The sequence below is a fragment of the Canis lupus genome, chromosome 9, assembly GCF_011100685.1.
Source record: "Canis lupus familiaris isolate Mischka breed German Shepherd chromosome 9, alternate assembly UU_Cfam_GSD_1.0, whole genome shotgun sequence".
NCBI classification, from domain to species: Eukaryota; Metazoa; Chordata; class Mammalia; order Carnivora; family Canidae; genus Canis; species Canis lupus.
In genome coordinates this window covers 41,437,291-41,452,835 of record NC_049230.1, presented here as the reverse complement: position 1 = coordinate 41,452,835, position 15,545 = coordinate 41,437,291, and the positions used below count along the sequence as shown (strand labels likewise).

At 40.2% G+C, this 15,545-nt stretch overlaps 1 protein-coding gene across 10 annotated transcripts in view; it reads left to right on the top strand.

Annotated features, from left to right (window-relative positions):
• NF1 (neurofibromin 1) overlaps positions 1-10,187 on the top strand; it is a 274,111-nt gene extending 263,924 nt beyond the window's left edge. For 5 of the 10 annotated variants that reach the window (XM_038548199.1, XM_038548195.1, XM_038548194.1 and 2 more), the window contains 2 exons: positions 722-775; positions 6,505-10,187. In XM_038548199.1, the coding sequence (XP_038404127.1) occupies positions 722-775; positions 6,505-6,647 (197 nt within the window). In that variant the 3' untranslated portion in view covers positions 6,648-10,187. Of the gene's footprint in view, positions 1-721; positions 776-2,217; positions 2,295-6,504 lie in introns of all 10 variants that reach the window. The other 5 variants (XM_038548201.1, XM_038548196.1, XM_038548200.1 and 2 more) reach the window with 3 other exon arrangements.
• Positions 10,188-15,545: the final 5,358 nt, after the last annotated feature.

Here is a 15,545-nt window from a genome sequence, read left to right as displayed (position 1 = left end):
GAGTCCATAACACTCCTAAGATGTTCACCAGGTTTCAAATGTCTTCCTCTTAGAAGAAACTTAAAGGCCTCTCTTAAGACTACTTAAAATCTCTGAAATGATTTTAATGTTTTGGGAACTGCATATGGTATCCCTAGACTTGTATTTGGTATTTTCTTAATTTTTTCCATCTTTTTCTGTTATTGTTATTATTTTTTAAAGATTTTATTTATTTATTCATAGAGACACAGAGAGAGAGGGGGGCAGAGGCACAGACAGAGGGAGAAGCAGGCTCCATGCAGGGAGCCTGACGTGGGACTCGATCCAGGGTCCCCAGGATCACACCCGGGCTGCAGGCGGCACTAAACCGCTGCGCCACTGGGGCTGCCCTTTTTCTGTTATTATTATCATCCTGTATTTAAGGGAGAAAAGTAATTTTATACTGGGCAATTGCTTAGTGTAATTTCTGCTAATTTTTCATTTCATTTTTTAATTCTTGACTTTAAATTCTTAATTCTAAAGAAAATGTAAAAACACATCTATCTGTAAAATCGTAAGTTCTAACATTTACTTATAGAGTGTAATATTTAGGAAATTAATGGTCAGAGTTCAATAATTCAAAAAGATTTCTTCTGAAAACCAGGGATCATAATTGTCCAATATCTACTCATATTTCACCCTTTAAAAAAATCTTGTGGACATCACTCACTTTTGTTTTTCCTTCCATTCTGTGTCTGTGAAGCTTCTCTGCCTTGCTCTAAGTCAGCAGTTTTCATGCAGCTGTTTCCTCATCAAGGTACTCTTTCCTTCTGTCATCTCTGCATGAAATGCCGCTTACCCTGCGCTCATCCTGGGCACATGGCATGAGACTTCATTTACCAACTCCTGTAAGCACAGTTCGGCTTAGCACCTGAGGCACTTGTAAAACCACTGCTTTAAGGTCTGGTGCTCGTTGGCCCTGCAGGTCCAGGCATCCTGTCTCTGTGAACAAGCTGTTGACACTCCCCCCTGAACCCTGAACACACAGTCCCAGCCCTGGGCAAACACAACCCATTTAACAGGAAACTCCGGGGAGAGTTATAAATTAAAAAAAAAAAAAAAAAAAGGCAGGGTATGTGGTTTGAGGAAGACTTTTTAAAGCCTAGGAAATACTTGTCTTTCCCCAATATAAATCCAATCCCAGTATTTCTTTAGAAATTAAAGCTGACTATGTACTCTATCACCTATGTTTAGAAAAAGGAATATGGTCTTAGGTAACTCTGAGGACTGAAAAGGAAAAAATGCCTTACACTTATATTTAATTTACAAAAGCTACCTTGTCTTCTTTTATTCTTCTATAACTATTATACAGAAAGATTAGACCAAATACAAAAAGTATTGGCAAGTCATGAAAGTACATTAAAAGTCTTGTTAATTCTTATAGTTAAAATTTTGTATATGTAGCTTCAAATACAAATATTTCTAAATGCATATTTAACGTGTCTCCATGAAAGTATTTACTATACCATAAGAATAAACTATAGTTATGTTACATTCTAAAAAGATTTATTATATTTTGTGCTTAAGTACACATTATCACATTAGCTTAAGTACACATTCTAGAATACACATTCTCATGTAAAATTCAAGTACTATGCATTTGTTCTACTACTACTTTCCGTACGTCACCTGGTCTTTTTTATTTCAGGCATTAGGAGCATCTTGATTTTGTAGTAATTATTTTATCTATGTGCAGAAAGCCTTCACGTGGACCATCTTATCTGATTGTTCTAACAACCCTTTGAAATAGGCACATCTACTCTTATCCTTAATTGATGGATTAAGAACTAGAACCAAATTAGGTTCTGATCCAACGAAGACTCAAACCCGGGTCTTCTGACATGTTTGCATCGTTGGATGTAACAAATGAACCCTCTGATATGTTTGCCTTCTCATGTATATCATAAGACTTTGCTGACCAGTTTGCCATAGTATATGTGTAATCACCGAAGCAATGCAGTCAGGTAACTTACCAGTGCTCCCATGCAGGTGGTGTGAAATTTGAGTTACTTGTCTTTCACTTCTGTTGTGTGACTTTTCACAAATTACCTAACCCATTTTTCTTCAGCTTTTCAGTAACTGAAAGGGATTCCATCCTTTTACTACTTTATGAATGTATTAGGTTCCAGTTTGGGGATACCATTTTGGTACTTAAAAATTAGGTGAATTTTTAAAATGAAGTGTTTTATTCTTCATCAGGCTGGATCTATCCCTAGTTGTCAGAATAAATAAACCCTGATACCTGCCTTCAAGGAACTCATGTTCGAGCAGAGGAGGTAGACATACAACTTCAATAAGTATCATGCACTCTAATCATTTTTCCCACTTGATTTACTAAATTCTGGCCAATAACACCTCTTATTTAGGAGTTCATCTTTATCTGGAACCACCACAATTCATTGAAGCATAGTGCTTATTAATACACTGCTGTAGAGAATTTCAGCTTCTTCTGTCCTGCATGTTTGTAACTGGCTGCATGTTTGACCACAGACTATCTGTGGGAGAATTTAAAATAGGAAATCGGACCACAGAAGTTTTTATCTTTGTTCGTTTAGGTGGTGGCCTCTGGGTTTCCATCATCTCATGGGTTTTTTGGGTTTTTTTGCTTTTGTGCCCACTGAGGGTCAGAGGGGTGAGTGGTATTTAGGGGCCTACTACAGTAGACCAGAGTACAAAACTTCAGTGGAGCAGCACCAGGGTCTGCTCTCTAATTTAAGATACAGCGTGTATCAATGCAGGGTGGATTCTGTCTGCGTTTCAGTAGTCTGGCTGACCATCTGAGAGTTCTTCCTACGGAATGCCATCCAAGAGTTCTTCCTACGGAATGTTAAGACCAGATCCTTCACCAGCATCTTAGAGAGGTTTCTAGATTTCACTGTGGAAGGCAAAAAGAAGGACTGCTGCCAAAATTCTCAAACATGCAAATTATGCTTGGGAACTGAAATGTCAGAACTGGACACCATGATCACTGCTTCTAACTAACTTGACTTCTCCAAGATGCTGTACCTTGGTATAAATATAATGCATTTCAATTGATTTTTTTTTTTTCTTAAAAATGACCCTTCAAGATGTTTATGTCAGCTTCTTTGATCTTTAAAGTAAAACAGCTTTGCTGTGAGGTTGGGAATCAGTTATACCACATTTACCTCTGTGTGGTTTATAGAGTTGGGTCACTGAATAGGAAGAAAATACACATATGAAAACAAGAATTAAGATGAAAACTAATTTGAGAGTAGAAGTAGGGCATCATCCTCTCACATAGCATGGAAGCTTTTGGCTATGAGTGTTGGGACTAAGTTGGTGATACTTTAACATTTTTTACTGAAGGAACACATGTTCATTAGGAAACAAAATTAGAAAACTCAGAATAGAATAAAAAAACCACCCATGATCCCACTGCTTTAAGAGAACACTGTTTATTAACAGTTTAGTACATATACTAGTTTCTTTTCTTGACATAGTAGAGGTCCTAGTATGTGTAAACCTTTTTTTTTTTTTTTCAAATATTTTTATTTATTTATGATAGTCAAAGGGGGGGGGGGGGGGGCAGAGACACAGGCAGAGGGAGAAGCAGGCTCCATGCACCGGGAGCCTGACGTGGGATTTGATCCCAGGTCTCCAGGATCGCACCCTGGGCTAAAGGCAGGCGCTAAACCGCTGCGCCACCCAGGGATCCCTGTGTAAACCTTTTATACCTTGCTTTCTACCCTTAACGTTTAGCAAGAACTAAATAAGACTTTTAACATTTTATTTAGAGGTCTAAAGGTTACTTGCTTAACAGAAAATAGAATATCCTTAGTATTTCTTCAAAGAAATCTTCACCCTAGTGACTTAATCTGTGTGGCCACAATTTCTATAACTTAAATTCTGAAGAATATCAGTGACCAGCAGGCCCTTATCCTCAAAAGAAAGCATTGCCACCTTGCAGAGTAATGACAAGCTCCTCCCCAGAGCGAGCTAAATCTAGTAATGGCAAGGCTGTGTCAAAGATGGGCACGCAGGAACAAACCCCAGGGTGGCAGATTGCATGCAGAAAGCCACAGTCTCTCTTGGTAGTTGTCCACTCTGGGCTTCTCCTGATGGCTGTCTCCTGGTTGTTTTAAACCCCTGTCTTTTTAAATCCTAGCTTTACCTGAATTTTATTTTCTATTGAGAATATGAACCCACATAAGGAACTTTGGACTTGAACTTGTAGGTCACGTGCAGATTTAAGGAAATAGAAAGTTAGATGCACTATAAGTTCATGATAATTTCAGATAAAGGAAATTAAATTTTTTTCTTTTCCACTCAAAATATGCACCACACCCATGCTTTTGGGTTCTGAATTACAATGATCACATTTAAAAATGGAAGCATTCAGTTCAACCAATATTTATTGAAAAAGATACCAATTAAATAGATCTCACCGGAAAATGAATGATCTTTGCTTTTCTAGGTGTTTTTACTCTCATAGAGGAAATAAGATATATACACAAGTTGTGGTAGCAGAGACAGAGTGTAAGAAATGTAAATGCCTTATAGAAGCAGGGAGAGAAAGAGGGAGACAGTAGCTCTGGCAAGAAACAGCAGAATGCATCGTGAAGGAAATGGAGTTGAGGAAAAAATGGTTCGAATTTCTCTTGTGGAGACAGGCAAGGCAACAGAAACAGCCTGTACAAACACACATCCCAAAGTTCAGGGCACCCTGGAGATGATGAGCAGCATTCTTTCAGTTTTGTTACTTAAAAAAAAAAAAAATTCACTCTGGAGAAGATGTAAATACACAGGTAGAAGAGAACAAAAATCACTCAGAATTCTGTTAGCCAGAGAAAACTCTGTGAATGTTGTAGTATCTTCCATTAATCTTTCTGCACGTATGATTGAAAAAGAACAGATTGGAGATGCCGGTCCATTGTACTTGGCTCCTGCAGAGGTGTGGTAGACATTGTTCAGCTGCACCCAGACTCCTAGCTTTTTCATAAAAAAGCACTAACAAATGCCCAGTGTTCCTTTGAGAAGTTGAGGACAGCAAACTTTTATTGAGCCTATGGAAATCTGAATTGAATGCAAGGCTGAATCTAAATGATGTGTGGCTTCTAGAAGATCATCACAAATCAATTTCCTGTTCATGAGCCAATAAGTAGATGTGTGGGTCTATGTCCATTTTCTATAGCAGCAATACTTTGAAATGGTGCTTTGTCCAAAAATGAGTATTTTTCCTTTCTCAAATTTCCTGTTTATTTTAAAATTCAAATGATATAGTAAGAATAAAGTAAAAATTACTTGAATTAACACCACCCAGAAGTAACAAATTTGGCAAATGTTTTCCTGTCCTTTTTTTTTTTTTCCTGTATTTGAGATTTTTTTCCCCCTACTTCAAAATTAGTCATCTTTCTTTATCAGTAAATATCAACCAGTACTTTATATTTTGATACAAATTGCTAAGATGCTCTCCAGCTTTCTGCTTTCCCACCAAGTCATGCCACAGGTGGGTATAATCAGTAATTATTTGGGTAAATTTTATTGAAGTGTAACAGAAAAGGACACAGATCAAGTTTACAATCTAGTGACCTTTTAAGAAGTAAACATTAAAAAATCCAACATCTAGATTAAGAAATAAAACATCACCAGCACTCCAAGGAACCACCCACCTGTCCTCTTCCAGTCATATTTCCCCAGGGTAACCACTATTCTGTTACCTATCTTATTTGTAAACTCTACTAATCTGGTGGGCAGAAAGTATCTTGTTTTTTACTTCTGGTTACTTTTATGAAAGTATTGCTTGGACTATTTCTAAAATTCACTGTAGGGCCCAGTTTTTGGAGGTTAAATCTCCTCCATGAAAGAAATGAATGGCATCTGTTTTAGGTGCAGAACATGAAGGGATTTTTCATAGTTGAAAACGCTAAAGCAAAGATTCTACAGGATAACCTTTGTCATGTATTATTTTCTCAGTAAATATTTGAGTTCCTTTGGGACAGGCACTATGATTTTAAAATATATATATATATATATATATATATATATATATATATATATATATATATATATATATATATATATATCTTCCTTTCTTTGAAGTGACAGATTTCAGTACCTTCTACAACTGGGAGAGTATATTCTGTGTGTAACAGTAAGGGTATGTGGCTAGAAGCTGACCTCTGCTGCAAGCTTCTGATACGATGTTGGAGGAAGGAGCTCTAGTCTTCCCTGGTGGCTGCCAGCCTTTCATTCAGCTCAAGCCTGCCTGCCTCTAGCTTTCCCTTGCAACTTCTCAGTTGTTTTTATTTTTTTCTTATGCTGTTTTTCTGCTGTGATAGCAAATTTTGCTTAACAAAATATGATGTTTTCTGTGTGACAGGGTCTTTGTAAATATCCTAGCAGTTGACTGTTGAAATATGCAAAAAACAATTTACCAGGTTGTATCTCATATGCACATCATGAGACTCAGTCCTGGAGCTTAACTCCTGAGGACAGAGAGTAACCAGCCGATCTGCTTCTCTCCAGGAATCGACAAGGAGAACGTTGAACTCTCCCCAACCACTGGGCACTGTAACAGTGGACGGACTCGCCATGGATCCGCAAGCCAAGTGCAGAAGCAAAGAAGCGCTGGCAGTTTCAAACGTAATAGCATTAAGAAGATCGTGTGAAACTTTCTTTCTTTCCTTTTTCAAACAGACTTAACTTACACGGGCTCTCCACTAGTGACCCCTTCACCACCGTGCTGTGATGCTGCACTTCATGTTTTATAATGAGCCCATCCAAGTCTGCCATGTTGCCAGATGATCAACTCTTGGAAGCATTGCCTAAATTTAATGCTGCTTTTTCTTTAACTTTTTTTTTTCTTCTACTTTTGGTGTTTCTAGTTTAAGCAGGTGTTCAGAACAACTGCAAAGAAAGCGGGAGGTCAGGACGCTTGAACTGAGAACATCCCAATTGTGAGAGAGGATGAATTCTCAAATACTGCTACCACTGGCCAGCTATGAAAGCCATTTGCACAGAGCTCTCTGCCTTCTATGTTTTCCCCTTCTTCATCATACAAAGTAAAGTGTTAGTCTTATTTACACACTTTTCAAGATAGAAGTGTATGGGAGAAATAATACTGTAACCCCAGTATGTTTAATCTGACTTTTAGCTGTGGACTTTTTTTTACCTTACAAAACTGAAGGAACCATAGAGGTCAAGCCTCAGCGACTTCACACCATAAAGCCACAGGCAAGGTACTTTGGGGGGTGGAGGGATTTAGTATTTTGTAATGAGTTCTTAAGAAGTACTAACACTTGAGTATTAGCAATAATTACAGGAAAATAAGCATAACCACATATATCTTAATGTCACTGAATTAAAGCGATGGGTTCTGAGGCCTTATCCAAGCTCAGTCATCCAAACTAGTTTATTTTTTTCTCCAGTTGATTATCTTTTAATCTTTATGCTAAAAGTTTTTTTTGTTTTGTTTTTATAAGCCAAAACTATACTAAGTATAGTAATTATGTGTTTTCCCCCTCCTTCTCTTCTTTCCTAAATAATCCTGAGCAGGGTAATCAGTGAACAAAGTGTTGAAAATTGTTCCTCGAAGGTAATTTTCATAGATGTTTGCATTAGCTCCATAGCAAAATGGAATGGTACGTGACTTTTAGAGTAGCTGATGCTGTTATTTTGTTTAATAATTTTCCCAGAAACACAGAGTATGGTGTATATTATCAAAAATTTCTTTGATGACATGTATTTTAAGTGTCTTGTAATCTTCCCCTCCCCTCCAAAAAAAAATCAGGAATCTCTTTAGCAAAACATTGGGGTTCTATATGATAGAATTGCATTTAATCACTGTGAAAGGACTTGTCAGCCTGCGTTAGGATGACAATAGGGGACCTTAAGAGTTGCTGCTATATTGAACGGTATGGATTTATCATGGTGTTGGAATTTCCATAGTAATGCAGATCCAAGTTTTTTGTGGTACCTGCAGTATGCAAATTGATTTGACTTCCGTGAACATAATAGTAGTATCTGGATGTTCCAATTTAGATCTAAACCATATTTATTATAGAAAAGATACTATCCCCCTACTCCCAGGTTCCCTTTATATGTTACGATGTAATGGCTTTGGGAGGGGAAAAGAAACCTAGGGGAGGGGGAGCTTCCTGTAGTGCTGTTTCATGAGTGGATTTCAGTAAATTAAATTCCACAGCTAAATCAATAAATAATGGTACATTGAAGTGTTCTGATTTTAATAATATAACACATTTCACATTTATCCACACAGTAACAATGTAATATGTTAATGTAAATAAAATTGCTTTTGATATTCAGAAATAACAAGAATTTAATTTTCTTAATTTGTTTACAGTCTGGGAAAAGTAAGAACCATTTGCCAAAATAAAAGGAGAAAAACTTTAGTATTAATAGTTTTTTTGACATAGAATTGTTGGAAAATATTGAAGACAGGTGCAATTAACTAAACTTTGGTTTTTAATGATTGTAGAGGCTGTATTAGAGTAGAAAGTTCTGTAACAGAACAGCTAGGACTAAGGATGCTAAGACGAGAACAGAGTTCACAAATAGATCCTTAACATCCCAATGCCAAGCTGCCCATTGGGTCTTGGATGCCTGCAGCCCAGTGCTTCTGGGAAGGGACCACAGCTTCTTGCATCCTGGAATAAAAGGCAGATATGAGCCTGTAATCATCGTGGTTCCATGTTTTTCTTCTTTGTTGGTTGGCTTGGTGCATGTTGGTGGGTGTTGTTATGCTGTTTTGCTTCTCCCATTGAAATAAAGAAACTGCCAGAGGTTTTCTGTTTAAAAAAAAAAAAAAAAAAAAGTGGTATTTCCATAACAAGTTTTCCAAGGTATGCTATTTCTTAAATTTATTCACTATTTCCCTCTAGTGGAATGAATGGAATGAATTCACTTGAAGTACCTCATGAAATGATCAGCGTTGCACAAATCAAAATTGAGCTTTCTTTGAACTGCAGAAATACTTTTGATCAGTACATCCTAGAAATTGGAAAACTTCCTAAGGTTTAAAATATACCTTGTTTAGAAAACTTCAGATTTTTTTTAGGAAAATCTAGATTTCTAAGTAACTAAAGTGAACATGAGTTAAGTCTCATCACTGTGCTTCCCCTGTGAAATAAAACACTCTTTTAGGCCTCATACCATGACCTACGCAAGAAATCGGAAGCTCAGAGCAAGTTTCCCATTTTGCATAATCTGATGTAAGTTCTGTAAAGAACGTAGAAGTAATTTGGGGTTTGTGGATGTTACCCCCTGATTTTTTAAAGAGGCAAACGTAATTAACTCATTACGTTTTCGTTGTGCATAACCCACCTGGTTTTATCACTGCTCCGGTCCCAGGGATGTGCCCTGTTTGCCAGCATGGAGAACACAGTTCAATGGCTTTGGGGGAGAGCTGTGAGGCTCTGTCCCTCATCCACACGACCAACACCTGCCCATTACTGAGTGCCAGCCCCACACGGGTCCTGAGCCCAGCGCTGAGGACACCACGGTGTGCAGTCAGCTGCCACCCCCACAGGATGGAAGCTGGCAGCCCTCCCTCCCTGCTTAGTGGGTTCTAGAGATTTTCAGTTTGTTTTGACTTTCTGTTTGTTCTCATTTTGTTTTACACCCCTCGCAACCCTCCAGGCATAAAGAGGCATGTCTTAATGTTATGCAATGGACTTACACAAAAATTCACTCTTCGTGTCAGCCACACAGTTTTTTTTAAAACAGTATATTCACCTGTAAATAGTTTGTGTAAAATTTGACAGAAAAGTATATTTACTACACTGTAAATACATGTGATGATATATTGTATTATTTTGCTTTTTTGTAAAGCAGTTAGTTGCTGTACATGGATAACAAAAATTTGATTATTCTCGTGTTAGTATTGTTAACTTCTTCCTGCAACTGCGTCACCTCATTTAAAGAAAATGCTGTGTATTGTAAACTTACATTGTATATGGTAACTTCCTCCCCTTTCCATCTGGGCCTAGACTCTGGCAGTTCCCTCGTCTATGACCTTGTTAATATTGTATGCCAGCAGGAGAGATACTGCCCAACAGTCAGAACCGATCATTGTAGGGGAAAACTGTAGAACTCCATTTCAGATCACTGTTGTTCCCCACCCCATCTTCCTCCCTGTGTATGTACTTCCCCCCCCCCCTTTTTTTAAGTAAAATGTAAATTCAATCTGCTCTAAGATGTGGGGAGTGGTTTAATTTCTTCACATGCCTCAGCTCTGTGTTCTCACTCCCCCCGCCCCCACTTCTCCCTAACCTTTTGAAACATCCAGGCCATTCCCTTTCTTTTAAGGACCCCTTGGGTTCTCCTCCCTCCCCCAACCCCTCCATGGGAAAGATCCTTCTATTTCCAGAACCTTTCTAAACTAAAAGTAATTTTGGTGAAAGGTGTAGGGGAGGAAAAAGCTTTCCTTGAGCCTTTTAGGGTCCCTGGCTGGGTCTGAAAATCAGACTGACAAGGACAGCCCAACAGAAAAGCACACAGCACAGATTGGTTCAGTACAAGTTTGACGTGACAAGGAGCCTTCCTAAGAAAATGAAGACCCGGACGAACCATTCAAACACTGAGAGCTGCTGTGCTAGGTGTGATGAAGAGTGGGCAATCGTGGAGGAACATGATAGGTCCAAGAGTATGAGGTAAGTGTAGTCAACCCTGGGAAACTTAGCGAGGCCCCAATGTCTCCTTTGTCTTATCTTTGGAGATAAGGACGCTCCTTTTTTCTGGGCTCAGGGAGGACGCCTCTCACAGGAGGGTTTTCTGCCCTGTTTTCGGGGCAGAAGGGCAGGGTCAATGTCAGAATGCATGCCTTCCCCCATTTTCTCAGACTCCTTCAGCTTAAAATCTTCAATATGCCAAGGTGCCGTATTTTGGGGTTGTATGTTCTGAACTCCATCAAATGCTTTCTCAGCACCTGCCGAGCTGAGGGTGACTCTCTTCTCTGGGATAAGCTGTCTTGACTTCTTTTAACCTGAGCACTTAATCAGAAATGCCAAGATACCCCGAGGTCGAGCAGTCAGAGGGCCTATGTTAAGACCTCACAGTTTCTCCAATATTTCAGCTCTCCGTCGACGGACTCTTCCATGACATTACGTGTGTAAACACTGGAAAACACTTTCCCTGGCTCCACTGCTATGAGCTTTACTATTTACCCCCTTATGTCGGCTACTCCCACCTGGAGAAAGAATCCAGTCTAAGCTCCATAGGCAGGACAGAGCTGGCCCTAAGGAGGACAATAGTGTCTGGCATTAAATAAAAGACTAAAACACCATGAAACAGATTCCTGCAGGTCTGAGGCAAGTGCTGATCTGTTAACGGGAAGACTGAGAGCAGGTGTACCTCGCCTGAAGAGCTTGCTAATACTTTTTAGGCCCATCTCAAAACTCTGAGGCAAGGGCAGACTCCAAGTATACTGGGAGGGACAGAGTTTAAAGCTTCTGAGGTGATTGCGCTGGGTGCCCAGGCATAGTGCAGATAGCTGTCTTCCCTGGGGTCTGAAGCCTGGTAGTCAAAACTAGGGATGCTGTTAGGGTAATAACCCTTTGGGCCACACATCCCCATCCCTTGACAATAAGCTCCTTGAGGACATGGACCATATTACTTATCTTTTGTGGGACCCCATGCCCATGTTTTGTCTGCAGACTCTTACTCTCTGGGACACCCTCAGGGATTTGAGAATGATCAAGAATTCTGTGTGTCCTGGTAGGGTTATGTCTGGTGAGCAGCTGAAAGTAAGGTTACATTGAGAAGGCAACAGAGGTTGGGAATGACCTGGCCCAGGGAGCACAGGCAGCAGAACAGCATCTAGGCAGGAAGCAGCACACTAGAAAAGGGATTCACTCAATTTCATTTGTTCCACTTCAGGGAATGCACCCTAACTTTCTATACTTTAACTCCATAAAAACATGCCTTAGCTCCAGAACAGCAAAAATAGGGGTTCTCTGTATCTTTTGTTGTTGTTGTTGTTTAAGATTTATTTATTCATGAAAGAGGAGAGAGGCAGAGACACAGAGGGAGAAGCAGGCTCCAAGCAGGGAGCCTGATGTGGGACTTGATCCCAAGACTAGGATCATGCCCTGGGCCAAAGGCAGGTGCTAAACCACTGAGCCACCCAGGGATTCTCTTCTTTGTATCTTTAAGTCTGGCCCAAAGTCAGAGTACAATGAGAAATTGATGACAAGGGATCCTGCTCCCTTACCAATCAAATAATCTGTGGATGGAAGGCAGAAAGTATTAGGCAATCTGTGCTTCAAGCAAAAACACCACTACCACCCCCAATACTTATATCTAGGATTCTATAGGAGACAAAAAGTTGTTTTTTTCTATTAACAAAATAGTTATTTTTTGAGTTTGCAGCATCATTCATTTATGGAGGAAACATTTATTGGACCCCTTGTTTTCACAAATGAACTCCAGCATCAGCATCTCCTGGAAAGAGCTCTGTTCAGGCCCTTCTTTGTCTTGGTTGTAACAGCTTATGGTTAACAGTACTGTGACCAACCGTTCCTACTCCCCTGGACTCTGAGCCTCCAGTTACGTGCTTGCTTGAAGATACTCAGCACGTGGTTGCTGAATAACGCTTAAGGCTCTATGTTATCAGGGAACTATAGAGATAGATGTAATTGACAGAAAGATCCCATTCACAGTAGCTATCCTAATGCAAAACTCCTTACCAAAATGGAGATGACCTATGTCTGTAATAAAGTCCTGTTGAGAACTGTTACCAGATTTTTCAGATTTCATCTATCAAGGAAATTTCCAAAGTATATTTTGTCAACTCATGCATTTAGAAAAAAGCAAAAATTTTAAAAAAAGGGTTTTATGAAAATGGAAAAGCCATTTCAATCCCAAAAGGGTAGGGAGAGGGGGAATTCTTTGAGAGGAATTATTTTTGCTTTATAAGGAAATCACTGTGTTGTCCTTATTTTCCTCTCTCTGCTGTTGATTCAGTCTGCCACAGCCTCGCTCAGCAGGCAGACATGTGAGGGGCCGGGTCTGAAAGATGAGCTGAGTAAATGGAGAGACAAACCACAGTCTTGGGTGGGAAAATTGAATATTATATGGAGTGCCAATTCTTCCCAAGTTATTGGTTTAATGCACTTCCAATCAAGATTCAAACAAACGATTCTAGGGTGCATCTCAGAGAGTAAACAAGAAAGCATGGCTTAGGGGAAAAAATAAATATGTATGTGTGTGTGTGTGTGTATATATATATATATATATATACACACACACACGTATACATATAGTTAGAAACTTCCTAGGTGATACAGCGATTTTTAAGTATTTTAGACTGGTAATTAAATTAGATAGAATGTAACAAGTATAAAGGTCCTAATTATGTTATAGTTTAAAAAGTACATCAAAAAAGCTCCGGTAATCCCTCAAATTTCATTGACGTAAAAGCCACAAAAGCCTGTTTCCCACCCCGCTACACGTCCACTACTGGTCGGTAGGGGGCGCTGCTCATCCAATTTCTAGGGCTTCCGAGCGCCTGGCGCCCCCCCCCCCCACCCCGCAAAGGTCTGGTCAGACAGCAGAGGGAGAGAGAGCTCAGGCAGTCCCACCCAGTCTCTCCCTCGGATGATGGAAATGTCCTATATACACACTGTCTAATATGGTGGCCACAGCCACATGGGGCTGTTGAACTCTTGAAATGTGGCTGAGACTGAGGAACTCCCCTACTTTGTTTAAATAGTTACATGTAGCTACTGGACTGGACAGCCCAGCATCTGAAGGGTCTCACCAATTCTATGCCCAAGGCCAGATGTGCCATCACTTCTGCTCACAGTCACTGCCAGATCTTGTCACACAACTCCACAAAAATAAATCACACAGGTCAGAAAAGCTATTCTCCACTGTCTGGAAGGGCAGCTAGAAATGTTAGCCAGGAACACCAATTACTCTCACAATAGGGAAACCTAAAAGCAGTGGAAGAAATCTTAAAGATTATGCTTAAAATGTCCTCATGTCCAAAGAACTCACGCCCGAAATTTAAAGGCCAGGAAACCAGGAAATTGCTCTCATTAGAAAGCGTTCATTAAAATCAACTTTAAGAAGAGGCCCACGTGGGGGGGGGGGGGGGGGGATGTGCAAAGAACATGAATGGCTGATCCATAGAAAGGAAATACTGTACCTTGCTAATTACTATACAGTGAAAAAGCTCTTAGTAAACAAAACAAAAAATGCCAATCGAAACTGAAATATTTTCACATGTCAAATTAGCAAAGATCTATCTAATACTTGGTGGTGGTCAGGAGAGAAGTGTGATGGACTCTTGTACTTCATCTTTCTGTACCACTAGCCCTAAAGACGTTCACACTGTTTGCCCCAGTTATATTGCATCTGGGAACCTAGCCTGAAGGAATAAGTGATCACAGTGCAAAGACTTCCATCAAAGGGTCACTTATCAAAACATCTGGAGACAACCAAAATGTTGGCTAAATTATCTACGTTCATCCAGCACTTTCTGAAAGCTGATGGAACCTCCTTGCGCAGCCTTTTTAAATGGGCTAAAAGGGGGCACTTAGGTGAGTCAGCTGAGAGGCCAGATCTTGATTTTGGCTCGGGTCATGATCTTGGGATCCTGGGATGGAGCCCCCCACCTCCACGCTCAGCGGGGAGTCTGCTTGAGTATTCTCTCCGCCAGCTCGTGTTTGCTCTCTCTCTCAGATAGATAAATCTGTTTTTAAAAATAGGTTTGAAGATGGGGTGGTTCAGCGGTTGAGCATCTGCCTTTGGCTCAGGATGTGATCCCGGGGTCCCGGGATGGAGTCCCACATCAGTTTCCCTGCAGGGAGCCTGCTTCTCCCTCTGCCTGTGTCTCTGCCTCTCTCTCTGTGTCTCTCAGAATGAATGAATAAAATCTTAAAAAAAAAAAAAAAGAAGAGTTAAAAAGCCTCATACGAGGGCTGATCCCAAATTATGTTTATATATTTATACATAAATTTATAAATTTATAAATTTATTTGTAATTTATTTATAAATTTATAAATTTATATTTATACATATACATGTCCCTAAATCTCAGTGATCTCGGCTGGCCCAGCCCAGCTCCCAGCCCCCACACCTCTCCCAAATCTGTGTTCAGCAAAACACGGACACCTTTGATTTATGTTTTTTTGGTCTTTAAGCTAATCTTTTTTTTTTTTTTAAGATTTTAAAAATTTTATTCATGAGAGACACAGAGAAAGAGAGAGAAAGGCAGAGACACAGGCAGAGGGAGAAGCAGGCTCCATGCAGGGAGCCCGACTTGGGACAACCCCGGGGCCACGCCCTGGTGGAAGGCAGGTGCTCAACCACTGAGCCACCGGGGCGCCCCAAGTCTTTAAGCTTCTCGGGCAAGGGTGGCAGAATCAGTAGCTGGGGCTTTAGCCTAACACCCAAGATTCTACATCAGGCGCTGCAGGATCACCTGCCCCACCTCCTGCCCCAACACATCCGTGTGGAAAGGAGCACCAATGGGGGCCGGGAGGCCACCTACACCGTGGTCCCGTCTCTGCCGCCAAAAAGGTTTGTGATCTTGGGCACTTGCT